This window comes from Colossoma macropomum, unplaced genomic scaffold, assembly GCF_904425465.1.
Source record: "Colossoma macropomum unplaced genomic scaffold, Colossoma_macropomum, whole genome shotgun sequence".
NCBI classification, from domain to species: Eukaryota; Metazoa; Chordata; class Actinopteri; order Characiformes; family Serrasalmidae; genus Colossoma; species Colossoma macropomum.
Window position 1 is genome coordinate 20,859,463 of NW_023494807.1, and position 26,935 is coordinate 20,886,397.

The 26,935-nt window shown below is 39.7% G+C and overlaps 1 protein-coding gene across 1 annotated transcript; it reads left to right on the forward strand.

Moving 5' to 3' along the window:
* The first annotated feature begins 302 nt into the window (after positions 1–302).
* eef2b (eukaryotic translation elongation factor 2b) lies at positions 303–26,543 on the forward strand. The gene is given in 14 exon segments (XM_036556453.1): positions 303–418; positions 3,071–3,285; positions 9,288–9,357; positions 9,359–9,470; positions 10,852–11,063; positions 11,298–11,476; positions 12,119–12,224; positions 13,274–13,526; positions 15,522–15,717; positions 18,516–18,882; positions 21,634–21,987; positions 23,676–23,858; positions 25,231–25,363; positions 26,050–26,543. Coding segments are annotated over 14 exon segments (2,577 nt in total). The 5' UTR covers positions 303–415; the 3' UTR covers positions 26,244–26,543.
* The last annotated feature ends 392 nt before the right edge of the window (positions 26,544–26,935 follow it).

The following is a 26,935-nucleotide window of genomic DNA, read 5'->3' on the forward strand; positions in this document are numbered from 1 at the left end:
CAAGGACTGAATTATGCGTGTTATGGAATTTTGAAAAATAGGTTGGATTGCCCTTTAAGACTCGTTCAGCACCTCGGTCAGCTCCACCTGAGTTCCCTCGGGCTTTGGAAATGAGCCTGTAAGAGTAAATTAACCACAACACACGATCACGTGATGCTTGTGGAGCTTTAACATCACATAACATGACTTTGTTTATTTATTCAGTGTAGCTTGTGGAGGAATGTGCGCTGACAACAACAGCAGCATCACACGCGCACGCACGCGCGGACATCGCGTTGAGCCCGAGGCCTACGCCTCAGTATAAAAGCGCATCGTCCCTCACGCAGCCTGTTTTCTCCCTGCCTGTCCCTGCGAGTGGAAGGCAGCGCACTTCACTTTGCTCCGTCTGCTGCTCTGACTGGAAGCACCTGTCAAAATGGTGAGTGGTTGGAATTTTCACCTCACTTTCCTACGGTGGACAGAGCTATTGGTGACATAACGGACTTAGGCTAATATAGACTTGAGCCTGACTAGCTTAGCCCCTAGCAACGGCAACAAAATGGCAGTGTTGTCTAGTAGCTTGAGTGCTAATAAACTACATTTTTACACATGGAGTTAACTAGCTAGCTGTAAACTATTGGTAAAGCACAGGAGGACGAATCCCATTAACAGAGTCCTCAAACTTTGCATATGTGCAAAATTTGGATTAATGGCTGGCGTTTATTGAAATCCTAACCATACAGACGGGCTTTGGCACTGACTAAAAGCCCTTAACTGATGCTAGCACGCAAATATAGCTGATTAACATCTCACCTAATCTAAATCACGCAGTGTTTCAGAGAGCAGGCTTCTTATTTGCTGGCTTTGTATCGGAATTTTCCGTACCACCTTAAATGGTACAGCAGTTACATTCAGGCGCCTTAGGTGCATGAATGTAACTGCTGTGCCATCTAAGGTGGAACGGAAAATTCCAGGTAGAAGGTGGCAAAGAATGAACCAGCTGAAGCTGAAGCTGTTCTAGATAAAGTGTGTACACGCTACACACTAATGTGTGTACACAGTACACACAACCAGTCCAGCTGGTCCTTTTTGGCGGGCCATTTTGTATGGGGGTCAGTTGTGTTGTGAATGATGCAACCGAAGTGTAAGTAAAGGGCTGTAGCAGCTTTGGCCGTCCGTGAGTCATGCACAAGTTTAATCCGGATGAGGAAAATGAAGGACGTAAATGAATGCCCCTAGATGTCCCTAGACTTTTCCATCTCATCGACAACTTATAGCTGCTTCTATGTTGTAATAGTAAACAGCATCTGGCTATGCCTTCAGTGTTGGTCACTGCATGTTTAGCGAGTTTGCCCACCTGTGATGTCTCAGTTGGCACATTATCGGATGTGGATCATGAGATGTTTTCTATTCATGAAGTGAAATGACTTGTAGACATGTACTCAAACTTTAGCATTTTATTTTAGACCAATAGAATAGAAAGGCGAAGAGCATTCAGCATCACTGAATGTGTTTGGGATTACTTGGACTGTGAGAAGCAGAAAATGCAACCAGCTTCTAAGATTGAGCTTCGGGGGTGGGGAAAAATATCCCTGCAGGTTTATTTAAAAAATTGAAACCGAGTCTCTTGAAAAGAACAGAACCTGTAATAAAGGCTGAGGATGAACTCATTATATTGAAATATTTTATATTATATTTAGATGTTGATGCTTCTGTGTAATTTTCTGGTAAATATGTGTTTTCTAACCTGAAACTGAAAACTAATTCTGAAACCGAAAACAGTTTAACCTGTATTTAATGGGTGGTTTTGACTTTTGCACAGTACTGTGCTTCATTTGCTCATTATCATAACCGCAGAACTTACATACTCATTGACACTGTTCATTTATGGTATATTTTGAACTATGTTAACTATAGTTCATAAATGATTAGTAGCAGTTACTGAAAAGTAAGTTTTAAGATTAATAATGCAGTACCTGCAGAAACCAAGGGTTCAAGGGGTTACTGTTAGTTTTGGGCTGCTCTACACACCTCTAAAATAACATAGTCATATGTAAAAGTTTGGGCACTCCTTTTCTAAGTGTACATAAGTTCAAACATCCTATACACAGAACAGAACTTCTGTACATTTTATTGCACAATTATTCTTTATTTGCTGAATTTAACATACTTGGAAAAAACACAAATGTGGCCTTTGCAGAAGTTATGGCACATTTTCTATTTTATGTTTCATTTTTTCCAATATGTTAAACTAAGCAAGTAAATAATGATGAACTAAAATTTGCAGAAATGTGTTCTCTGTAGAGAATGTGTTAACTTTCTAGCACAAACCAATGAAACGTTATTTACTTTCTAGCACAAACCAACGAAATGTTATTTACTTTTTAGCACAAACCAACGAAAAGTACTTTCAAATTTTTGCATACATTGAGTACTAACAATGTTCACGATACACTCGGCAAAGTGTATAGTATTATGATTTAACTCAACTTTGTCCACCCCTAAGATATGCATGATAATAATGGTAACAGCTAGGGGTAAAATGAGCCCCTTAATTCAGATTTGATACGTTTTGTTTGTTATTTTCTGTGTTAGAAATGACTTGATTCCAATGCTCTATTTTAAGGATGCGTGATGATATTGGTTTTATATCAGCATTTGCAGCAATTTGCTAAATATAAATAAAAATATTCAACAGGTTTATAAATTTGGCAGATATTTCAAATTGACATTACATGATGTATATTGGACTCTGGAAGAGCAAAATGTTTAGGTGATGCTGAGCTACATTTGTAACCCGATGCAAATAATTTATATATTTCTTTGTAATGCTAACCCAAGTGGATCTAGTCCCAGTTTCTACATTTTATAAATGTTTATGTAAATTTACAAACACACACACGCACACATTCACACACATATAAATGTGTGTGTGTTTATATTTCTGACCAGGGGTGTTTAAACTTTTGCATACATCTGTATGAATTTGGATGAAATCAAGCAGATGTAGAACCTGTAATGTGTAAAGCCACATGACCGCATGAGTTTATGACATCACTTCCCCTGACATTGATCTTGTTCTCCTTGCCAGGTGAACTTCACAGTGGATCAAATTCGTGCCATCATGGACAAGAAGTCCAACATCCGCAACATGTCAGTAATCGCGCATGTGGACCATGGCAAGTCCACCCTGACTGACTCGCTAGTGTCCAAAGCTGGTATCATCGCTTCAGCACGGGCTGGAGAGACCCGCTTCACAGACACTCGCAAAGATGAGCAGGAGCGCTGCATCACCATCAAATCCACGTAAGCAGCACATAGACCACCACGAACTGGACATCTGCCGTAAGATGCATGGAAGGTTCTCACACATTTATGAAGGGCTGTAACAAATTTATGAAGGGTAACAACGTATTTATGAAGGATTATAACTGGTGTGGAAAATAGCACTAGTGTATAGTGATGTATTACTTGAAAGTAGTTATTTAAATGCACACTCTCAGAAGAAAAGGTACTTAACTGTCACTTGGCGGTACCCCTCTTGTCACTGGGGTAGCACTCTCAAGGGTACATGTCTCTTACGTACCTTTAGTTAAGAAACATAATTGTACCATCTTCTGTTGCAATTATATTCGTAGGTTGTATGAATCCACACACCCTGTCCTGTCTCCAGCCTGATTATTTAATTGCTCTGTTTTAAAACATTAGGGAATGTACAAATATGTCATTTTTTTCTCTCTGAAACCACACACAATTGAACCTTAAAATCACTGTTGTACCTCTGTGGGTACATTTACGTTATTTGTACCTTGGATGAATAAAAAATGTACAGTAGCTGTTTGTTTTTGTAATGTTAGCATTGATTATAATGCATTTATAATAAAATGCAATGAAATATGGCCCTTGTTAGCCAGCTTCAGCGAGGGGAAACAAGTATACAGCAACTTTTATTTTTTGTTATTTAATATACTTACAGTGCATATATCCACTTCAAATTCCCACGCATAATGTCTTTTGGTTTTGTACCAATAAATATAAACAAAAGCATATGTATTCATAAGCATAATCAAAGATACACTCTATGGACAAAAGTGTTGGGACACCTCTTAATCATTGAATTCAGGTGTTTCATTCAGTCCCATTGCCCCAGGTGTATAAAATCAAGCACCTAGCCATGCAGTCTGCCTTTACAAACATTTATGAAGGTATGGGTCGTTCTGAAGTGCTCACTGAATTTCAAGCATGGCACTGTAGTAGGCTGCCACTGTTGCAACAATTCAGTTTGCAAAATTTCTTCCCTCCTAAATATTCCACGATCAACTGTGAGTGATATTATTGAAAAGTGGAAGTGTTTAGGAAGCACAGCAACTCAGCCATGAAGTGTCAGACCATGTATAGTTACCGAGTGGGTCGCAGAGTGCTGAGGTGCATAGTGCATAGACGTCACCAACACTCTGCTGACTCAGTAACTGCAGTGTTCCAAACCTCCTCTGGCATTATCAGCACAAAAACTGTGTGCCGTGAGCTTCATGGCATGGGTTTCCATGGCCGAGCAGCTGCACGCAAGCTTACATCACCAAGCATAATGCCAAGCGTTGAATGGAGTGGTCCACTGGACTCTGGAGCAGTGAAAAGTATTCTGTTCAGTGACGAATCGCGCTTCTTTGTCTGGCAGTCTGATGGATGAGTCTGGGTTTGGTGAATTCCAGGAGAATGCTCCCTGCCTGACTGCATTGTGATAACTGTAAAGTTTGGTTGTGGAGGGATAATGCTATGGGGTTATTTTTCAGGGGTTGGCCTAGACCTCTTAGTTCCAGTGAAGGGAAATCTTAATGTTTCAGCATACCAAGACATTTTGGACAATTATATGCATCCAACTTTGTGGGAACGCGCAGAGCCCTGACCTCAACACCATCGAACACCTTTGGGATGAACTAGAAAGGAGACTGCAAGCCAAGCCCTCTCATCCAACATCAGTTTCTGACCTCACAAATGCTCTTGTGGATGAATGGACAAAAATTCCCACAGACACACTCCAAAATCTTGTAGAAATCTTCCCAGAAGAGTGGAAGCTGTTATAGCTGCAAAGGGGGGACCAACTCCATATTATTGCCTATGGATGTAGTATGGGATGTCATAAAAGCTGTTGTAGGTGTAACGTGTAGGTGTCCCAATACTTTTGGCCATGTGGTGTATATTCAAAAAAATAAATTGTATGGGGGGAAACTATTCAGACAACAGAAATGAATAACAATTAGTACTTTGTTGCAAAGCTGTTGTTGGCAATCACAGCTTCAGGACATCTACAGTAAGAAGTAATTGGTTTTTGTGAAAAATTGTGGTTCAGTTTTACCCCATTCTACTTCGACACGTGACTCGGACTCATTCTTCCTCATCCAATTCCTCATCCAAGTTCACCTGATTTGTTTCTGTTCTGTTCTCTATTTAAACTGTTTGTTTTCACTCTTTCATTGCGAAGTGTTGCCACAGTTTACTGAGTATACTGAGCACTCTGTCTTGTTGTCCTGTATTGACCTTTTTCCTTTTTAGGGTTCAAGCATGCAATGCATTAAACCCTATTGTAATTGTCAAGATTTTTCTTCATATTCTTTTTCTTCCCTGAAACGGAACGCATAGCGCAAACCGTAAGTCCTAGATACTTGAAACTTGGTCAATAGGTAGTAGTCCCTCCTGTTACTCAGGCGCAAGGAATCAGCCCAGTCGTCCACAAAGGGGGCGCTACAGCGCAGGTCAATGCGTTTGGGTCTATAACTCCTAAACCAGATTTTTGCCAGACAAGCCATATTTTTTTTCAAGTTCCTTGGGTCCAAACAAACAACTTTGCCATTTGGACCATTTAGCTCCGCCCACTTAGATTTTGAGCTAATTTGCATAATGCCCGATCCTCATGTTTTTGGTGTCAAAAGATTCAGAAGAGCCTGAAGGTCAATAATTATAACAAAAACATTTTGACTTTTCTAAACAACATGGCTGTCATATGCAAATGAACCCTTCTGGATAAGTTCAAAATAATTCCGAATTAATTTAAATTCTGTAACTCGACAACCCTTCAGCCAAAAAATTTCAAACTTGACAGACACATTTGGGAGAAGATTTTGAGGTAGCCATTTGATTTTTGTGCGCATATGTCCTTAGGGGGCGGAGTTAATGCTACATGGCTGTTTCTCAGCATCCATGCATCCGATCAGGCTGAAACTTTGCAGATACCATCTGTTGGCCAGACTATAAGTGAACCATAAGGACAATTTGATTAATTGAAGTATGTGGTTGCCATCGGCCAATCAGCATTTAGCAGGCTTTTGACAGGCTTAACATTGACCAATCATCTTGAAACTTGAATGATCTCTACATATAGCCACTTTCTAACAACCAATCAAATTTGAAAAAATTTTACCACTGGGGGGGGCGCTATTTATAAAAATTAACATATTATTACATATTATTACTATTTTATTAGAAGATTGCTTGAAAATCCTTGTGTATCATATGTAGTATGTTATTCCAAACAATTTTGCAAATGCATATTTATTACAAAACTGCATAGTTTTTTTGTAATCGGTAACTGTTTAAAAAGCCTACTTTTCAAACTAGTCCCTGAATTTTGATCCAATCTTTTCGACCTTGGTCTGGAAAAAATCTTTGGCATGTGTAGGTAAATAATTATCAAGAACATGTTGACTTTTCTACTCAGAGTCGTGTGGATCAATCAATTAATTACTGTGGCCATGGCTCTGCTAACTTGATTAGCTATAACTCAACAGTCATTGGTCAGATCATATCCAAACTTTAAGGACTTTTACATATTTGGACTGTGATGGTGTATGCCATATTAAAATGCTATTACAATGTTATTACAGGGTCGACAGATAAACAAATGGTGCCATACGACTCAGATCACTCACCTGAACAGCTTTCTAAGTACATGTTCTGTCACAAATTGTACTGTTTGTCTGGTATTTTGGCTTATTCATTCGAAGACTACATTATACGAAGGCTTATTATACAAAGGTCAAAAGGTCAATCTGACCAAAACTTGGTAAACATCTTGGGATATGGTCCCTGATCAAGAATCATACCATTTTGTGGCCTTTTCACTAATTCTGACCCACTTTCACTGAGCTCATACTTTACTTTAGTCCTATGTTTCAACTTTTCATCTTTTTCAACTTTACTTATATTTTTGCCTGTAACTTTTGATCAGAGTGAGATAGAGACAAAATTCTTTTTCCTGCTGATTCCTTGGGATGTGCTGAACAAGTGCACCCCCAGTCACTTTTTGCCCCACCCCCTTAGTTTTTGAGCTAATTTGCATAATGTGAAAAACCTGTTCTTGCGAACTAGTCTCTGGATTTTTGCCAATTTTCATCAAATTAGTACCATAAGATTCAGAAGATACTGATCCTCAATAATTATCAAAAACATTTTGACTGTTCCACTGAATGTATTGAGAATCACATATCTTTGTTCAGGCTGAATACAGGAAATACTAAATAACAACTGAGTACTGGAAATACTAAATAACAAAAGTGTCCAAATGCTGGTTTCCTCTCACTGTATTTTGAAATATAAAAATGAAAAAAATCTTGGTGCATTGTTTTTATTATCTGTACTATACTGTTTATTGTCTACTACTGTGTAAAAGAGTCCTTCAGTCACTTTTCTGAATTCAGTAATTTTAAAATAATTCTGAATCATGCCATAATAATGTAATCAATTGAATTGTGGTGAAATTTGAGAATTAGTGATGGACTGAATCATTCCCTAAACCATCAGAATCAATATGTGAACTCTGAGAGTTACACGCCAGTTTATAACACATTATTCAATGGTTTATAATAACATATTTCAGTTAACAATAATATGTTTATATACGTGTTTATAAAAACGTATAACTTGTTTGTATCCGCTCAATAGAGATTATGAAGTGCATCATGGTCTAAATTAATACAAATTAAATGTGTAATGATGTATGTACCATTGTATGCAAAAGTTTGGGCACCCGTGGTCAAATGACATGATTTTCTAAGTGAAAATTAAAAAATCATCTACGGAGAATGTACTTCTACACATTTTAATGTACAATTACTGTTTATTTGCTGAATTTAACATATTTGGAAAAATAAAACTTAAAACATGGCCTGTGCAAAAGTTATGGCACATTTTATGTTTTGTTTTGTTTTTTCCAATATGTCAAATTCAGCAAATAAATCAAAATTGTGCACAAAAAAATGCTGAAATGTTATATTTAAGTTTCCCATAGAAGTTGTGTAAAGTTATTTTCACATAGAAAATCAACAAAATACGCCATTTGACGTTGAGTGTTGAAAACATACATCTCATTGTTGTAGGTCAGTGTTAACCTGATGAGCTGGCTGGTAATTTGACACAAACCTGAGTCATGGGTGTTGAGTTGCATCTTGTCACTTTAGCTGAGATATAATTGATGGTGTGTTTTGTGTAGAGAATGGCACACAGCAGCTTCTAAATAAGGCAGGGGGGGAATAGGAAGGATTTTACAGGAATACTCCAGTATTTTTCAACCTGCTAACCATCTGTTGCATCCAGCACATACGGTCGGTTACCACAGATAATTTCCTGTGTTAAGCAAACTGACGGAACTCATTGACACATTTATAATAGAAGCAGCTGTCCATTGGCTTCTATTATAAGGATGTTTTTCAAGTCAGTTGTTTTTCTGTTGCTTTATTAAATACAGGAAAGTCTATGGTAATAAACTGTGCTACAGATGTAACAGATGAAGGTCCTTTGTAAGTCAGCAGAACACAGTGTACACTGAGAACCTGAGGGCAGTGCTAGACTACAAAAACAGAGCTCTAGGTATTAAGTGAACCAACTCAAGCCATTTATCATCTTCACCTCTGCACTGAGTAACAACAGATAACATCCAGAGTGTGGGAAATAATTGTGCTGTGGTACATGTTCTGCAGATGTGGCAATAAGCGCTTAAAGTATTTTATTCACATATTTTGTTTTCAGATATATTAAGTTGGCTTGGCTTACTGTTCATGTTATTATTTTCTGCATTTCTTGTACCATTTTCATGGTTTAGCCTGTGTTACGCTCAGTGCACTTCATATATGGATTACAGTGTGAATTCTGTACCAGCACATCCCTAATTTTTCACTGAAGAACAAATGCTTGCACTGAGTGGTTTGCAATAAGACAGTACACACCGAGCTATTAATCTAATGTCCCCGTGTCTGAGGTCTGAACATATGGGAGTCAGGACTGCACTTTTGTGCTCAGTGTGTTTTCTCCCTCTGCAGGGCGATCTCTATGTACTATGAGCTGAGTGATAATGACCTGGCCTTCATTAAGCAGAGTAAAGATGGCTCAGGGATTTCTCATCAACCTGATCGACTCACCTGGACATGTGGACTTCTCCTCAGAGGTTACGGCTGCTCTGCGGGTCACTGACGGAGCACTTGTGGTGGTGGACTGTGTGTCCGGTAAGACCGACGTGCATCCATTTTCCCCTTACTGTAAATGTAGTCCATAGGCAAAGACATGTTTTGCCTAATTCAAATCTTCAGACTTCGACCATGTGAACTCTAATAAAGGGGATCTCATATGAACTTTGCATTAATTACACTGGAAGACACTCTTCATTTGTTTGTCTTAAATTATTTATTTCTGTGTATTATTGTATTTAATTTATTTCTACAAGCAAAGTCTTCATCCCAAGCTGCCTCTCTGGAAATTCTTTAAATGTCCGCCTTATAGCCTAGATAAAAGACTATCTTGGTAATGTGCAAGTTAAGTTCATGTGTCTGCAATCTAGAGAAGACCGGAGCTTTAGATCGGGCGTGTAGCTAACTTGCAAACTGTATACATGTTTCCAGTTGCTTTTACTGTCATTCCATTCACATTGATGCTTCCTAGGGGTCCCCTGGTTGCCAGGGCCGTAGGCTTCAACCACTAAAGCCTGCTGGATTAGCTCCTAGAACTGTAGGCTTAGAATTCAGTATCTAAGGACTAATTATTCAATAATTACTGAAAGTTATTCAGTATATACTAAAACTGAAACTTATATGTAAATTATATAGTTATAGTACTGTGCAAAAGTCAGAGAACAACTGTCATTTGTTTAATTTACAGTCAAAACAGCCATTTAGTATAATACAAGTTTGAGATATTTCTGAGGAGATTAGGTAAGATAATCCGTTTACATTATTAAAAGATACAGAGACCACCAAAACTGTTGTCTTCAGATAAACAGTACTTAAAGCTTTCATCTTTGAGAGATAGAAGAAAATCAGACTCCACTCTTGCTTCAAATCCACAAGTGATCCTGTCCATCCTTCCACTGTGAGAAGACAACTCGACACCGTGGGTCTTCATCCAAAGAAGCTATTGGTGTTCTCAGTAGACTGGCAACCCAGACGTCAACATCACTAAATGTGTTTGGGATCACTAAGATCAGGAGAAGCAGAAAATGCAATCAACTTCTAAGACTGAACTTTGGAGAACTTTGAAAAAATATTTCTACAGATTTCTTTGAAAAACTGAAAGCAAGTCTCCCAAAAAGAATGGAAGCTGTAATGAAAGTAAAGGGTGGACACACTAAATACTGAAACTAAATTGATATTCAGTTGTTGAGGTTTCTGTGTAATTTCCTGTTGTTTGTTTACTGCTTTTTTCCTGAGAATGAAAAAGCATAACTTGTTCCTAAAGGCTGTTCTGACTAGAAATCAAATAACTGAAGGGTGGTCTCTGACTTTAGCACTGTGTACTGTATGAGAGAGAGGAACTGAAGTGTAGCCCACATACAGGCCTTTAGGCTTTAAGGGATTAATACAGCCTTGCTAATCGATACTGCTGTCTCCTCAGGGGTGTGCGTGCAGACGGAGACGGTGCTCAGGCAGGCTATAGCGGAGCGTATTAAGCCCGTTCTCATGATGAATAAGATGGACCGGGCACTACTGGAGCTGCAGCTGGAGCCTGAGGAGCTCTATCAGACCTTCCAGCGCATCGTAGAGAATGTCAATGTCATCATCTCCACATATGGAGAGGATGAAGGTGGACCCATGGGAAACATCATGGTGAGAGTGGTGTGGTGTGTGGGGGTTTATTTACACAAATTTAGACTCAAATCAGAATCGTTTATTAACCAAGTATGTATCACGTACAGTGAATAGTAAGTAATGGTGAGTGTCAAACAAAAGTAGAGAATATAAATCAATCTAACAAGTAACGGAAGCTTATATAGTTACAGTTAATATCAGTGTATCTTCTTTGCTGTCTGAACAGTCTCCCTATCACTCTCTCTGTCTCAGATTGACCCAGTGGTGGGTACAGTAGGGTTTGGTTCTGGTCTGCATGGCTGGGCCTTCTCTCTGAAGCAGTTTGCTGAGATGTACGTGGCGAAGTTCGCTGCAAAAGGTGAAGCTCAGCTGGGGCCTGTAGAACGCTGCAAGAAAGTGGATGACATGATGAAGAAACTGTGGGGGGACAGGTAAGACACTTACACACATACAGTGGTCCCAAAAAGTATTTGGACACTTTAACCATTTAACCATCTGTAAAGTTATTTCAGTTACTTCATAAAATGTTCAACAAACTGATATTTGTTCAGCAGAAAAACACTTTTAGCACAACATCAGACTATTTGGAGAAAGGCTGGAGAAGAATTCTAACCAGACTGCACTAAGAATACTGTAAAGCACAGAGATGAAAACATCAAAGTCTGTTTATCTTACAGTGGTGTCAGTGAGCTTGTGTTCATTAATGGAATCATGAACTTTGAAGTGTACAAAGGCATTTTGGCTGCAAATCTACAGATATCTGCAAAGAAACTGCTCAAATGATAACACCCTGAAACACCACGGCCACATTTTGAAAGACTATATTGCCAGTAAGATAATGACAGTCTTGGTATGGTCTGTTTAGTTTGACTTTTTGTTTTCTAAAACATTGAACTTAATACATTTTACGTATGCCAGAAATACTTCTTGGGGCCACAGTATGCCTTACTTACACAAGTCGATTGGAAACACATCTCTCTCTCTCTCTCTCTCTCTCTCTCTCTCTCTCTCTCTCTCTCTCTCTGTGTCTCTGTCTCTCTCTCTCTCTCTTGTTTGTTCTCACTCTCTATCAGGTATTTTGATCCAGCTATTGGAAAATTCAGTAAGACTGCTACTGGTCCTGATGGGAAGAAATTACCACGCACTTTTGCCCAGCTCATCCTCGACCCCATTTTTAAAGTAAGCATCTGGTGCTTTACATTTTCACTTCATAGAGCATCCTGGGCAAAAAAGGAATAATTCATTTATTCTTTGCACTGCCCTCAGTGCCCTTAGTGAGTCTCATTATATTGGAGTTAACATAATCAGTATAGTCTGAAATCACTCCATAATTCCTTCAACTAGCTGATTAGCACTTTCCATTGTCCATTTTATAAGCTCCGTTTACCATATAGGTGCACTTCTTAGTTCTACAATTACAGACTGTAGTCCATCTGTTCCTCTGCATACTTTGTTAGCCCCCTTTCACCCTGTTCTATAATGGTCAGGACAGAAACAGGACCACCACGGAGCAGGTATTGTTTGGGTGGTGGGTCATTCTCAGCACTGCAGTGACACTGACATGGTGGTGGTGTGTTAGTGTGTGTTGCACTGGCACAAGTGGATCAGACAGGAGTTTTTAAACAATATGTCCACTCATTGTCCGCTCTATTACACACTCCTATCTTGTTGGTCTACCTTGCAGATGTAAAGTCAGAGTTAGAAGCTCATCTGTTGCTGTACAGTTTGTGTTGGTCAACCTCTAGTCCTGCAACAGTGGTCACAGGATGCTGCCCACAGGATGCTGTTGGTGAATATTTTTGGTTGTGGACCATTCACCATTGTGCATTACAATGTACAGAAGTTTCTTCTCTGTAGATAATGTATTAACTCAGGAAATTTTTTTCACTCAGGAAATCAACAACACGTGTTTCGAACAGGGGCACTGAAACTTTTGAATGTATATAGATGTTGTTGGAAAAGCATTTCAGATGGAAGCTGCTTGAGAGAATGCAAGAATTGTGTAAACCAAGTGAGTGCTGCATCAAGGCAAGGAGAGGATCAAAAATAGAAGAATAATTTGTTTCTTTTGGTCTCTGCATAATTCCATATGTTACTGTATAGTTTTGATGTCTTCACTGTTGTTCCATAATGTGGAAGTGCAAATAAGGTGAGTTGGTTGGGCCAGACTTTTGACTAGTATTGTACTCTGCGCTTGAATGATATCATTATATCATTGCTTTTCCCAGGTGTTTGATGCCATCATGAACTTTAAGAAGGAGGAGACAGCTAAGCTGATAGAGAAGCTAGACATTAAGCTGGATCAGGAAGACCGGGATAAGGAGGGGAAGCCTTTGTTGAAAGCTGTGATGCGCCGCTGGCTGCCTGCTGGAGAGGCTCTGCTCCAGATGATCACCATCCACCTGCCCTCACCAGTCACTGCTCAGAGATACCGCTGTGAGCTGCTATACGAGGGGCCCGGTGACGACGAGGCTGCCATGGGTACAGCTTATCTGTTATAATAGTTTCTGGAGTTCACATGTGATGCCAATGATATGAATGATGTGTGCCTGTGTAACTAGCCTGCTAATGCATAAAAGTGAGAGATACATAGAGAAAGATTCTCTCAAGCTTGTGTTTATTGGTTCACTGTTAGCTGAATTGCTCTTTGTGATCGATCTGTTATCATAAAGGATTACTTTTGCAAAAAATCTTATTTACATGATTTTCTAATTACCCCAAATGCACTCAATCAGCCAAGATGGCTTTGGTGTCAAAATTTTAATTCTTTAGTGTAGAACTGGAGCTACAAGGCTAACGTTGCTAACAAACACTAGAAGCCAATAGTCACCCAACCTGTTTCCTTAAATACATGCCCTTCTCTCTACCCACACAAACTGAATCTAGGTCTTAGTTCAGGTCACACAGACAAGATGTTTTTGTCCTGTTTTTGCAGAATGGAACACAAAACCTCATTTTAGTTTATTTATCATAATTCAATATGCACCAACTCTCAAGCCTTAGGTATTACTGTGCTAACACTATGTACATGCATAGGGGTGTTTTACACCATTCCACTGCGCCCCAGCCTCACAGAGTTTGAAGGAGGAATGGTCCTGGAAAGCAGATGACAATGTAGTTCCAATTTTAGCTTAAATCTGTAAATAAGATTTATCCTTGCCATTTTACAAAATATTTAAATTTTTTTAAACAAGTTCATGTAGTTTATCAATGCAATTTGAAGCAAGCATATGAATGTTTTGGTATGTATTTGTGAAAAATGGTTTCGGTGCCTGTTTACTTCTAGTTTTTGTCAGCACCGTTAGCATAGTAGCAGCAGTTCTAAAGTAAAGAAGAAAAACTTGGACACTAAACATGTCTTGGCTGATCAACCGCATTTGGGATAGTGGAAAATCTCATAAAAATAAAATGTTTTGCCAAGCTTTTAAAGTAAAAAAATAATAATAATAAATTACCCAGTTCCTCCTTTGCCACAAATGTATTCAGTTAGCCAAAACATGTTTGGTGTCTGAAGTTTACTTCTTTAGTTTTACATATTTAACGTATTTAAAAATTAATGGAAGGCTCTTGAATGGTAAAAGACATGGGGACGTGAGGAAGCAATTTGCTTTCGGTAGCATTTAATTTAGCTTCACAGCAAGTTTATCCTGGCAAACTTTAACCCTGCAAATTTGCAAGCCTCAGAGAGACAATAGAAAACAAGCCAGCAAGTTATGCTCTTCTTTCTCAAAGGAAAATAAACAGATGAGCCTCATTCAACATAATATAGCTTGTTGCTCGCACTGAAAAAAAAGGGAAACAGCAAGTATTAGCCATTCACCAAACAGTTTGTTCACTCCAAAACGTCACCATATCTGGACTGCACACACTTGCCTATTGTTTGTTCCATACCGACGAAGAAAATAGCGAGGCAATAGTCTGATGTGACTGCGGCTTAAGAGCTACTTCAATGAAAACATTTGAATACTAGCACCTCAATCAGAAACTAAATCTATACCTACATCCAAAAGGCTCTCAAAATGCTGTCATGGTATTCAGAGCATACAACTGCTTAGAACAGTGTTTCCTGAACTAATGAAACCCACTGCAAAATGTATACACGGATGTGTAGCCAGTCAGAATGAAAGTGACATGATACTGATGTTGTGGTCAGCTACTATAGATGCTACATAGAGTGTCTGAGTCTGAGACTAGCATGGCATAAACTTTTGTCTGTACCTCTATTCAAAACTAAGGAAGCAAACTTAAGACACCAAACATGTTTTGGTTGATCAGCTACAACTGAGGTAAGGGGAAAATTGTGAAGATTAGATTTTTTGGCAAACTAATGCTTTAACGAAATGATAACAAGAGAATATAGTATTGCATAATATGATTATAGGGGATAGTGGGACAGAATGTGAACTATATTCTTGTTTCTTCTAGTTGAAGTAGTTGCTGGACACAGTCTGATTGCATTATTTTTTGTACTCTCAGGAATTAAAAACTGTGACCCTAAAGCTCCTCTGATGATGTACATCTCTAAGATGGTGCCCACCTCTGATAAAGGCCGATTTTACGCGTTCGGCCGTGTCTTCTCTGGCTGTGTGTCCACTGGGCAGAGAGTACGAATCATGGGACCAAACTTCACTCCAGGAAAGAAAGAAGACCTCTATATCAAACCTATCCAGAGGTCAGTACAATCTCAACTTAAAAACTGTGCTGTAGTGTAAAGAATTATTTGGCTTTTAAGAAAGTTTAAACACAAAAACTGTTAGGTTTTCATCAGGCTTTCATTCAAACTAGATTTTTATAAGAGAATCCACCAACATTTGCTTTGAAATTTGGTCAAGGATGGATGGATGGATGGATGGATGGATGGATGGATAGATAGATAGATAGATAGATAGATAGATAGATAGATAGACACTTCATTGATCCCGAACGAAATTAAGCAGCCAGTAGCAGTCACACAACACAGGACAGTAATAATAATAATATAATAATATAATAATATAAGGATGAAACCATATGTAAGGAAGAAAAAATATAAAAAACAAAAAAATCCTATGTATAGGCATATATACAAATAGAAATATACAAAAATCTGGAATATGATCTATAACCTGAGATGAAAAAGGCAGTGACTGTACAAGGAGGTGCAGGTAACGGCATATAATGACAATACTGAATAAATATGTGCATATATTGGTACTGAAATAAAGTGTCTAGGTGTGGAGTGTCCAGATGTGTAAGATGCGCGATAGGGGGTACAGAAAGTGCGATATGTACAGTAAGGTGTCCATATGTGCAGATGGATAAAATAAACCTATGATTTAACATGAGATTCAGATTCAGTCTTCATCTCTCCTCTTCCCTCTTCTCTCTTCTCTTCTGGCCCCACTGGGAAGAGTTGTCCCTGATGGCTCTAGGGACAAAGGATCTCCTGAATCGGTCGGTTGAGCAACTCTGTGACAGCAACCTGCCACTAAACATGCTCCTCTTGTCCATGATGATGGTGTGCATTGGGTGGCCATCATCCTCCATAATGAAGAGCAGTTTGTGCAATGTCCTTCCACAGAGTCCAGTTTCACACCGACCACTGACCCCGCTTGCCTGACCAGCTTCTCCAGTCGCATCTTGTCTCCCTTTTTCATGCTTCCGCCCCATCACACCACAGCATAAAAATGACAGCTGGCAACCACAATCTGATAGAACATCTGCAGTTGCAGTTGCGAGATACCTGTAGGTCGTAACCCTCTCCACTTCAACCCCCTCAATAGAGATTGGCTGTGAGAGTGGCCTACCCCTGCGAAAGTCCACCACCATCTCCTTGGTCCTGGAAGTGTTCAGTAGCAGGTTGTTCCTGTGGCAACACGCCACAAAGTCCTTCACCAGGGTCTTGTACTCCTCCTCCTGCCCTCCCAGGTTGAAGATGTGCTGTAGGGGTGCCCCCAGCTCAGCAGCACAGGACTAGATTAGTAGTCTAGGACACACTTTGTCCAGTCCAGCTGCCTTCCTTGTGTGGAGTTTCCTCAGCTCACCTCTAACCTGATCTGCAGTGAAGATGTGCAGAGGGGGAGGGGGGCTGCAGCGGTGCTGCAGATCAGATCTGATGTGTTAATGTGTGAAGAGGGGGGAGATGGGGCTGTGTTGTCTGTGCTGCCAGCCTCTGGGACGGGTGCGTGAATATCAATAGAAGAAGATGAGGTGTTGATGTCCAGGCAGGCAGAGACTGAAGTACCAGGAGCTGAGAAGAGCGAGGGTGTGGAGGTGACCACTGTACATACAGGCGCTGTGGAGATCTGAAAAGGGCAGTCAAAGAGGTTATAGAAGATAATGAACTCATTGGGTCTCTCTGCGTCACCGTCTAACGCACTGTCCATCCTCTGCTTACAGCCTGTAATGGTCTTCATACCATTCCATACCTCCCTGATGTTATTCTCCCTTAACTTCTGCTCCCCCTTCTTCTTGTAGGACTCCTTGGCCTTTCGCAAGTGGACTTTGAGCTCCCTCTGTACGCTCCTCCTGGTTATTGTCTTTAAAGGCTCTCTTCTTCTTGTTCAGCACACCTTTGACATTGCCGGTTATCCAGGGCTTGTTATTTGCAAAGCAGCATACAGTTTTCACAGGAACAACAATGTCCATGCAAAAGTTCATGTAGTCCATCATGCAGTGTGTAATCCCCTCAATGTCCTCCCCATATGGCTCCTGCAGTACACTCCATTCAGTGGACTCGAAACAATCCCTGAGAGCCGCTTCGGCTTCAGGAGACCATTTCCTGAAGGAGCGTGTAGTTACAGCTTGTCTTCGGACACGGGGCTTGTACTGAGGCTGCAGGTAGACCAGGTTGTGGTCAGATTTTCCCAGAGGGGGCAGGGGTGTGGTGGTGTATGCATCCTTCACATTGGCGTAAAGGAGACCAATTGTCCTGTTCTTCCTAGTGGGGCAGTCTGCATACTGGTAAAAAAGCAGTGAGCATTGAGTCCAGTGTAATGTGGTTAAAATCACCAGAGATTGTTGCCGCTCAGTTTAGCATCCCTGTCCACTCTCATGGTGGTGAATCCGAGAATCTCCACTTTAGCATCAGGAATGTTGCCGCTTAGCCACGTTTCCGTGAGACATGAAAGACTACATTCCCGGTATAACCGCTGATTACCTTGTTGTTTGACAGTTGTTGACATCTAAACAAATGGGAAAAAAGTCTGAAATGCAGCCTGGAACCTGTCAATACAGAATGTAAAGCAAATGTAAAATTGATTTATTGCATACGTTGTTATAATGTAATTACATAATTACAAATACTTTATTATTATGTAATTACATAATTATATTAAAATAACATAACAGCTGTAAAATGACTTACCATATGCTAGCTGGAGAGGGGAAGGAATATGGACATGAATGTGGACAAACATCTGAAACCCATTGTGTAAATTAGCCATGTGTCTGATCTGTGTTACCATTCTATGTCTCTCTCCTCCTCTGCAGGACCATCCTGATGATGGGGCGTTATGTAGAGCCCATCGAGGACGTGCCATGCGGGAACATTGTAGGCCTGGTGGGTGTGGACCAGTTCCTGGTTAAAACAGGGACCATCACTACATATGAACAGGCGCACAACATGCGTGTGATGAAGTTCAGTGTGAGCCCTGTGGTACGTGTGGCAGTGGAGGCCAAAAACCCAGCTGACCTGCCCAAACTGGTGGAGGGACTGAAGCGCCTGGCCAAGTCTGACCCCATGGTGCAGTGCATCATTGAGGAGTCAGGAGAGCACATTGTCGCCGGAGCTGGAGAACTGCACCTGGAGATCTGTCTAAAGGACCTGGAGGAGGACCATGCCTGCATTCCACTAAAAGTGAGGAAGATGGAGATAAAGCTCATAAATAATAATAATAATAATAATAATACATTATACTTATATAGCACTTTTCAAGAACTCAAAGACGCTTACAGGTTTTCGAAATACAGAACAGTAAAGACAAACATGAGAGCACGAAGCACAGTCATAACATCACAAGCAAAACATAGCAGGACTTGGCAAAGGGCTGGTTTAGGATTGAGAACAGCTATAAGCAATAGAAAAGAGATAGGTTTTAAGTTTAGATTTAAAAGTGGAGACAGTGTCGGCCTGTTGAATATGCGAGAGAAGAGAGTTCCAGAGTCGGGGAGCCAGCCTAGCCCATCTGGAGTTTGCATAAATGGGAGGAGTTAATACCAGCAAGTAGAGAGTTACAATAGTCCAGGCGACTAGAAATGAATGCATGAAAAAGGGTTTCTGCAGCAGACTGAGGGAGTGACGATCTAAATTTTACAATGTTATGGAGATGGAAAAAAGAGGTTTTAACTACAGAGTTGATGTGTGCACTGAATGAGAGAGTTGAGTCAAAGAGAACGCCTAGATTTCGTACCAGAGGGGAAGGGGACAGAGTTACATTGTCAATGGAAAGAGAGAAAGGAGAAGTTTTAGAGAGAGTTGATTTGGATCCTATAAGAATAAGTTCTGTTTCGTCACTATTTAACATAAGAAAGTTGTGCTTCGTCCATGTTTTAATTTCTGTTATGCAGTTTTCAAGCTGAGTGAGGGGTGGATTTTTAATAGATTGAGTGCTAATGTAAATCTGTGTGTCATCTGCATAACAGTAAGAGTTCAGCTTGAAACTGTATTATGTGGCCAAGAGGAAGCATGTACACAATAAACAAAAGGGGTCCAAGGACTGAGCCTTGAGGGACCCCCTGAGTAACCACAGATGTGTGAGAAGTATGGCCACCGAGGGTAACAAACTGTTTTCTGTCAGTCAGATATGACTTAAACCACTCCAGGACAGTGCCCCTAATGCCCAGATCATGCAGCCTTGATAGGAGGATTGAGTGGCTCACCGTATCAAAGGCTGCACTCAAGTCAAGTAGTAGAAGGATGCTAAGGGCACCAATATCGGTAGACACCAGGAGGTCATTAGTGACCTTTATTAAGGCAGTTTCTGTGCTATGAGAGGGACGAAATCTGGACTGGAATGGTTCAAAAAGGCAGTTAGCTGATAAGTAATACTGAAGTTGGCTAGCCACAGTTCGTTCAAGTTCTTTGGACAGGAAAGGGAGGTTAGAAATGGGGCGGTAATTACTGAGTTCTAGTGGATCAAGGCCAGGTTTTTAAATTATGTGTGTGATAGCAGCAATCTTGTAAGCAGAGGGTACCTGTACATAGAGTTGAAGTGCACACAGTATGTAGCCTGCATAGTTTATCCTGGTAACCTGAAATTGATTTCGATTTAATTTATGACTATTCAATAATATTCCAAACAGTTTCTCCTAGTAGAATGATTCTTTTAACTGGGCTTTCTGGTGACTCACAATGTAGTTTTGTAGTCAATTTTCAGAAGAAATTGGCAGTGGGGATGCAGAAGGTAAAAACAGCTTATCTACTTTCTGTACTATGCAGTGGGTGCAGTTCAAGTTATGTGCCACTAGATGGCTGTGTTTAACAAATCATTTTGAGGGTGCGCTATAATCATCCACATTGATAATTTTGCATCTGTTTCTATTAGCTTAAATATAACCACCACTAATAGGATCGTGTCAAAATGCCACAAAGATCAGCTTTTTGTGGATGTTTCAGCATGATCATTATAACACCCAGAAGGGACTTTTGAACTCTAATGTTTTTCGTTGTTTTATTGATATATAAAGGATACTGTGCAAAAGTCAGAGACCACCTTTCATTTATTTCCACTGAAACAGCCATTAAGCACATTAAGCATGAGTTTTTTGTTTTTCAGGAAAAATATATAAGCCCAAATAACTAAATATAGTATTTAGTATTTACAGTTATTACAACTTCCTTTCTTTTCAGGATTTTTCAACACTTCCCAAGTTCAGTCTTCGAAGTTTGTTGACAGCTATACATCCTTTCAGACTCATAGCGTTGTTGTCTTATCATAGTGGAAGGATGGGCAGAAACACCTGTGGATTTTTCAGATCTGAAGCAAGAGTGGAGCTAGATTTTCTCCTCTCTCTCTCAAAGATTAAAGCTTTAAGTTCTGTTTATCTGATGGGGACAATTTCAGTGGTCTGCCTGGTCTTGCACATTTTCTCTGCATCTTTCAGTAGTTTTTTGAAACTCTAGTTTTGGAAATTTCTGGTCTTTAACCTTTTTTCACTTAGTTTCTCCTTCCATATGCAGGTGGATTATCTGAAATCTAATCTCCTCAGAAACATCTCCCAAAAATGAATAACTTGTTCCTAATGGCTGTTTTGACTGGAAATTAAATAAATGAGGGGGTGCTGTCTGACTTGTGCACAGTACTATATGTATACTAAGCAGGTAAACAATGATCAGGTTACATGTACTTTGGCTCTGAAAATAACAATGATGATGATAATAATAGTAATAATGACTTTGTTTATTTAGCACTGTTCGAGCATGAATGCAGCACAAAGTCCTTTACAGTGTTACTGACTGAAAAGGGTATATCAAAAAAGAACATAAACATTAAAAGAATATGTTGGTTTAATAAAGAATCAGAAGATAACAGGAGAAATGGGGAAATTGGGACTGTTTGTAGAAAACAGAGCCTGTCACTTAAATCCCTCTCTCTCTGTTGACCTGCAGAAATCGGACCCGGTTGTGTCCTACAGAGAGACAGTGAGTGAGGAGTCAGATCAGATGTGTCTGTCCAAATCTCCAAACAAGCACAACCGTCTGTACATGAAGGCCCGGCCTTTCCCTGACGGCCTGGCCGAGGACATAGAGAAGGGGGAGGTGACGGCCAGGCAGGAGCTGAAGGCCCGCGCCCGTTACCTAGCCGACAAGTACGAATGGGAAGTTACAGAGGCTCGCAAAATCTGGTGCTTTGGGCCAGACGGGACTGGACCCAGCATCCTGGTGGATGTAACCAAGGGTGTCCAGTACCTCAATGAGATCAAAGACAGTGTGGTGGCTGGCTTCCAGTGGGCCACCAAGGAGGTGAGGTGGATGATGCATTTATTACAACACTCATACTTCAAGTGATAGTTTGTTGAAAAATCAAATGTACACAGTTTCCCCTCTTTACCCCAAATATAGTTAACCAGGCAAGACATGTTTGGTGTCTGAAGTTTTCTTCATTAGTTTGCACCAGAGCTACGAGGCTACTGCCCCTAACAAACAATTTAGCATCACGCTAAATAGATTTATAGATTTATTATCTCAATTAGACTAAATGGAGTATAAAGGTGCCATAAAGAATTCTTTGCACAATATGATAGACGATCCACTTTTGGTTCCCTAAAAACAATGTTTGAAAAAGAGATTTCTGATTGTAAAAAAAACAGTTTAAGGGTTCTTCATATAACTATTACATTATGTGGAGATTCTATAAACCTTTAAAGGTTGTTCATGCTTTCACATCTTATTTACAAAAAAGCTTCCTCAAAGGTTTTTTAGGGACCCAAAATTGGTACTACTATGGCTTTGCTTAAAAGAAGCCGTTTGGCGGGTTTATTTTACAAAGTGTAGCTCATTTGCATAATGTGAAGTTTTTTAAAATCTTTGAAAAGTTATTCACATTCACAAACCTGGTTCTTTAAGGAACCAAAGGTAGTTCTTCTATGGCATAGCTCAAAGAACCATTTGTGGCACCTTCATTTGTAAGAATGTTGAAGCTATCATTACTTGTTAGCTACATTAGCCTTGTAGCTTCAGTGCAAAACTAAAGAAGCAAACTTTGGACACCAGACATGTCTTGGCTGATGGATAGAGTTTGAGGTAAGAGGTAAAATGTACATTTTTTTTTTTGCCAAACTATGACTGGAATGTCTTTTTTCCTGTGCATTTGAGCAGCTCCCAAGCAGCACCTTTATATATTGTATGAGGAAGCTCATTGCACCCTGCCCCCAAGTGGCGCAGCAGGTTAAGACAGGGTAGTTAAGAGGAACTTCCATCTGCAGCGGGGGTTCAAATCCCACCCCAGTGTTTATTGGTAGTACTGTCAGGTCTATGAAGAAAAATCATGCACCACGCTGATAAACTGATGGATACCCATTACCACAGTATCTGAGACCTGCACAAATCCCATTTTAAAATTAAAACATATTTAAATAATAAATAGAAAGGTTGACTTATGTATATGAAGTCAGATTATACTCATTAGTTTGGCACTGGGGAAGTACTTAAAAAGTTCAAAAAGTTCCTTACTTTTATTTTTTAGTAATCAGACTGTTTCTGCATGAATAATCCTTAGTTTTAACAGGAACCTTTGCTGTGTCATTGCAGTAATTCATACTTACAACAGTGCCTCCTACAGGTGCAATACTGTAAATCAAAGTGAGTTTTACTCATCTCAGCCTGAGCTTTTTGGCAGACAGTGCTTCAGGTCCAGACATTTTTAGACTTTTGTATGAAATAGGAAATTAAGTGTACATTTTTACACTATTTTACAGTATTTACACTCTTAGCACTGATGTAATTGATGAGCCAAGATATGTTTGGCATTCAAAGATTCTTCTTTAGTTTTTCACTGGAGCTTTGAGGCTAATGTAACTAACAAACAATGGAAGCTCTTATCCCAAAAATCCCAAGTTATTGGTATTGTTTAAAATTGTATGTTTTTAAATGTTGTTCTTGGTGTTTTATAGTGTAAATTCTTTTGTTTACTCCATTTTTGCTGTCTGCAGGGAGCACTGTGTGAGGAGAACATGCGTGCTATCCGCTTCGACATTCATGACGTGACGTTGCACGCCGATGCCATCCACCGTGGTGGGGGTCAGATCATTCCCACTGCCCGCAGGGTGCTGTATGCCTGCCAGCTGACCGCTGAGCCCAGGCTCATGGAGCCAATCTACCTGGTGGAGATCCAGGTCAGTGTCACACTCTTACATAGAAAAGGTCTGTTTAAATGACTGAAAATTTAACTATGTAGCTACAAACTTTTTACATCAGCATAATAGCTTATGTTTAAAAGTCTTTCATCTCTAATTAAGCCACATGTTAGCACATGTTAAAGACTTCAATAAATCTGGCATTTATGAGTCAGAGGTACTCCCTGGTAACTATTGCTTTCCGTCCTGTAACTAGTTACTGGTGCCCAGCAACTTCAAACCTTAATTCCAAAAAAGCTGGAACAGTATGTGAAATGCTAATAAAAACAAAAACACAAAATATAATGTTTTACCATATGAACTTCATTTTTTGTGAATATGTGCTCATTCTAAATTTGATGCCTGCAACACATTGCAAAAAAGTTGGGATAGGAGCAAAAGTTGGGATAGGAGCATGTTTACCACTGTGTTACATCACTTTTCCTTTTAACAGCACTTAATAATAGTTTGCGGACTGAAGACATCAACTGATTGATTTTTGCAAGCACCATTTTTTTAATTCCTTCCATTCTTTCATTATTTAGGAGATAGGTCTGGACTGCAGGCAGAGCCTCACACTCTGATTACGCAGCCATCCTGTTGTGATACCTATAGAGTATGGCTGTGTTGTCAGGTTGAAATAATCATGGACGTCAGACAGCATATGTTGCTGCAATATGTGCATTTCAGAATTAATGTGCAAGTTACCTATGCCATGGACACGAATACACCGCCATATCATGATAGATTTTCTGGCTTTTGAACTTTACGCTAGTAACAGTCGAGATGCTCCTTTTATCCTTTGGGCTAGACAACACAACAAGCTGAAGAAGACTAGGTCTTTCCTGGATGCTCCTTTTATACCCCAGCATGATTGCATTACTTGTTGAAGATGTTTTTTGATCATTTCACAATGTTCATAGTCATAAATTGCCCCGTCCCAACTTTTTTGGAATATGTTGCCGGTGTCAGTTTCAGAATAAGCTTATATTTGCAAACAACAATGACACTAATAAAGTGAAACAGGTAATATCTTGATTTTGTAGGGTTTTTGTTTAAATACAAATCAGATAGATTTACAAATCACTGTGCATACAGTAACTAGTGCATTCTATGGAGATTCTAGTAACTTATTATTAGTCCCTAGCAATTAGTACTTTCTATCGATACCATAGTAATTAATCACTATTTAATAGTCAGGTCATGTTCTGTGGATATCTGTTAGGCCAAGTTTAGCACTCAGTTCTCTATGTTCTCCAATAATGGAGTGCCAGTTATTTCTTTTTTAGCTGTCTTGCTGTGTGCTATGAGAGTGTGCTTTTACTCAGTGTTTTGGGGTCTTCTTTTACCATGTTGTGATTTCCTCTCGCAGTGCCCAGAGCAGGTGGTGGGGGGTATCTATGGTGTGCTGAACAGGAAGAGAGGTCATGTGTTTGAGGAGTCTCAGGTCATGGGGACGCCCATGTTTGTCGTCAAAGCCTACATGCCTGTCAACGAGTCCTTTGGTGAGTGAGATGCACTTGCAGTTAGTTACTCCAACAGTAGACAGTTAAAAGGCCTATTTGGGAATGTGTTTTTTCTGATATTCAATGTCAGGTGCATTGCCAAAAAAAATCAAATTTACAAAACGTTTATCAAGCAGTGTATCATGTATGCCTTGCCTTAACCCACACTGAGCTGTTAAGTAATATTAAATTAAGACTTGCTTAAGTGGTGTCAGACACTTAATCTATAAAAATGGACAAAGTAGGTTGCATAGCTAAAAACAGTATTAGCACCCACCTTGAAACCTGACTTCTATCCATACATTTGTCTATTTAAGATTACTTAACAACTCAGTGTGGTTTAAGACAAGTGTCTTATGACTTAGTTTTGCAGTTTGCACAATGCTAATTGGTGTGCCTTCATTACATGTTAGCTACATTAGCCTTATAGCTCCGGTGCAAACCTAAAGAAGAAAAGTTTAGACACCATGTCACACGACATTTGGGATAAGGGGGGGAATTTTCTAAATCTGATTTTATTTTAGTGAACTATCGCTTTAAATTGCACTGCTCTGTTGATGTTTTGATTTATATTTAATAACAGCTATCATTACTAGCTCTTATTTCCTCAAGCATTACTATTTATTCATTAAATGGTAATACATGGTTATTAATCTGTCCTCCTTCAATTCTTTCTCTGTCTCCAGGCTTCACAGCTGACCTTCGCTCCAACACAGGTGGTCAGGCCTTTCCTCAGTGTGTGTTTGACCACTGGCAGGTTCTCCCAGGTGACCCCAAAGACCCCACTTCTAAGCCTTTCCAGATTGTTGCTGAGACACGCAAACGCAAAGGCCTGAAAGAGGGAATCCCCCAGCTCGACAACTTCCTGGACAAGTTATAAAGGACAGCGAATACACCTTACTTCTTTAATCTCACCACCCCCTCTGTACCACCACCCACAACCACTCTTCCACCTCTCTCTCTCTTTATTCCTCTTTTTCATTCCTCCCTTGCACTGCACACTCCTCCCTTCCTCCCCTTCCACCTAAGTGTAGCAGTAAGGGCAGGCTGTATATAGCACTAAAGCACCATGACACATTTCCACAATGGAAACATGTACTGTGACATATTAAGAAGCTTAAAGTGGTTTAAAAAGCTTGTAAATCTTCTTAAACTATAAATAAAAACATTATGATCACTACGACTATTATCATTTGTGGGTTTCTTAATTAAACTTGATTAAATTGATTCAATTTTGCCTTCTATAAATTGTCAGTGATGAACAGATAATGCTTATTTTAAATACTCCTACTGCTCACTCTTACAGTAAGAAACAGCATGCTGGTGTATGTGTTTATGTAAATATATACCATATTTAAGTTTGGTATCAAAATCAACAAAACATGAAATCTGACTAGGGCTATTTTGCATATTACTGTATTCGTTTATTTTTACAGTCTTTTCAAAGGCCTGCTAGTCTATCTACTCTCCAATAATGTCTTTTGGAACATTTTAAAGGCTATGTATAGCTTGCTATTGTTCGTTTAAGTTCATTTTTATTTAGTATGGGACGATAAGCAATTCTGAAAGAAA